The sequence below is a fragment of the Phaethon lepturus genome, unplaced genomic scaffold, assembly GCF_000687285.1.
Source record: "Phaethon lepturus isolate BGI_N335 unplaced genomic scaffold, ASM68728v1 scaffold9398, whole genome shotgun sequence".
NCBI lineage: Eukaryota > Metazoa > Chordata > Aves > Phaethontiformes > Phaethontidae > Phaethon > Phaethon lepturus.
In genome coordinates this window covers 1-2,721 of record NW_010559772.1, presented here as the reverse complement: position 1 = coordinate 2,721, position 2,721 = coordinate 1, and the positions used below count along the sequence as shown (strand labels likewise).

Sequence of the window (2,721 nt, the reverse complement as noted above, 5' to 3'; positions counted from 1 at the left end):
GAGGAAACGATGCCACATTCAAAACATGCATTCAGAAGTCAAGTACATGATTTCACAAACAGGTCAAAAAGCAAAACTGTTAATATTGATACATATTATTATTCATAATGTACTAGAACCAGTGAAATATATTACACAAATATATTATAAAATTTTCATTGTGTCCCGAAGAACTTACAACTTCAACAGAGTTCTTTAGACAAAGAGAGAAACAGCAACTTTTTTTTCTGTTTTACGGAGACATAGTTGATAGGAATTATATTTAAAATTGATTAAATAAAAATGAAATCTTAAAAGTAACAATTCAGTTCTGTAAAGATTTTATTTTAAAACTAGGTTTGTCATGACAGGAAAAATATTTTTAAAAATGGGTTACAGAATTATTTTAGCTAGAAAAATATAAAACCTTTCTTTTGGTTTTCTAATTTTGCATCATAATGATACAGCAGAATACTTAAAAATACAACATTTAAATTGAGTAATGAAGTATTTCATAGCAATATAGGTTGTGTGCCTATATAAGGATATACTTATTTTCCTTGGTATTCCTTGTCTGGGAAATTGATCTCATTTTGCAAAATTCTTTGATTTCAGCAGAACTGCATAATCTGCCTGAATGTGGGTTGTTAAACTTCTCTGAACGTTTCTAGCTAATTTAGACAGCTAGAAAAGACACATAGGAAGGTTCAGAAGATGCAGCTTTCAGTTCCACGCTAGCACCATAGCTACAAGACAATGTTTTTATAAATGTTATAAGAAAATACTTAGGCTAAACTCAAAGCAAACTCTAAACAGAAAAGGGCTACACCTAATAACTAATAATTATCAAACTAATCACAGTGAATAAGTTAACTATCTCTATCACCAACCCATAATGCAACACAACGTAACTTCCTTAATCCACTTTCCCATTTTATATAACATTAACAGATCTGAACGGGTGCTATTCAGCAAAAAACAAATGACCAATGAAATCACCCATATGAGAGCAAAAAGCAGATAAATCATCTAAAAGTTACATAATCATTGTCGATATCTTCAAAATCATTTCAAGAATAAAGGCGTGGGGGGGGCGGTTCCTAAATCAATAACCAAATCTACTTTTCTGTTTATTAAGTTTGCTGTAAAGTAACATCAGAAGTTCAGATAAAACTTCAAGCCCAATAATAAAAACTAACAGGTTCTATATGGCAGGAATATGTGGAAATGAAGGTGCTAAGTATTTTTCCTGCAAACCACTAAATATTTCTTCTGCTTTTTAAAAATACATACTACAAAAGGTCTATAAATTATACTGTATGAGACAATAAAAAAATTTTAAAGTATATTAGAAGATTTGGAAAGACATTTTAAAGTAATTTAATTAGCTTGATACTTTTCCTCACTTTAACAGACTGACATTTCCTTTTTTTTTTGGTTAGTACTCGATGGTAGAATGAAATGATGTGCGTCCTATTTCAAGCATAACTTATTGATATGATTTCTCAAAAATTTATTGCATTAACAATGTCACCTAAAGTGTTACATTAGCCAAATGTAAATAGTTTTTCTCAGCTAAACTTTAGCCTCTAGAAACTCAATGTGATTAAAAAAAAAAACCCACTTGAGTTCATATATACACATACCTAGAAAGGCTAGATTAACATTTAAATAAATAAAATATTAGTCCATCAATTAGAGAATAGGCATCAATAAACAGTAGCTAATTTTTTTTCACAAGCCTCTTGATAATTTTGTCCTGTCCTTACGGAGGTTATATATGAAATATAGTTTCATGTCCAAATTGCCAATACTAGTTATTCATTTGTCTTACGGTAAGTAAAACAACTGCTGAATACACCATTTTCTTCCTTTGATTAACTGACTGGTGACAGTACAGTTCACTTATTACATATAAGCTCTCTTTTATTTTCCTTAATGTTAAAGAATTATAATATCATTAACTTAGAGTTAGTGATGAAGTGTAAAAGAGCAGATTTGTAGTTTGAAAACAACCCCCAAATGCTCCATTAATAAAACATTTAGCTAACACTTATAGCATTACTAAACTTCATTTTTTCTGTTAACTGGCTTGATTTTGCATCACGGAGCAGAACTCACCATTGCCATTATAGAGAATCTGCATAGTTTCAAACTCCAGTGCCGTATATGTTGGATCTAGAACTTCACTGTAATTTGCCATTTCCATGTCTAGTGTTGGTTCCGAGAGCCTCATCATTGAATGCAAAGCCAGTGAAAAAGCTGCTCAAATGTACAACCTTCCCATTCTGTTTCACAGTGACTGATAATCCAAAGTTAACTATAACTGTGTCACTTACGTGCTGCGATGGGAGGAGCTGGAAAACTGCTTCTGCATGCTATATTCTACTTGTTTTTTTCTTTTATGGTACAGTGCAACCCTTCTGATAATCTTGGAATGCTTTATAGAATAACCTTATCAGGAGTTGTACTCAGTCCCATTCTTGAGTCAACCCAAGGACGTGCAGGAAGCTTCCTATCTCCTATGCCCTGCTACACATTTTGTTGTCATTGTGTGGTGTAAATGGTCCTAAACTAACCACTCTGGTTGTTCTGTGTAAAGAGAGTGTAGGTTCATATGATATTTTGCGCTCTCTCTTCAGAACAATAAGGAAGTGTGGTACAATCATGGACTATCCTCCTACCTAAACCATCCTCATATCATATCATAAATCATCATATTTGAAAAGACAGTTGCAAAAC

The 2,721-nt window shown here is 32.2% G+C and overlaps 1 protein-coding gene across 1 annotated transcript in view; it reads right to left on the bottom strand.

The window, feature by feature from the left end:
• Positions 1–2,228, bottom strand: part of HNF4G (hepatocyte nuclear factor 4, gamma) — a 20,316-nt gene extending 18,088 nt beyond the window's left edge. The window contains exon 1 of the mRNA XM_010293484.1: positions 2,101–2,228. Within this exon, the coding sequence (XP_010291786.1) occupies positions 2,101–2,218 (118 nt within the window). The 5' untranslated portion in view covers positions 2,219–2,228. The remainder of the gene's footprint in view (positions 1–2,100) is intronic.
• Between the last annotated feature and the right edge of the window lie 493 nt (positions 2,229–2,721).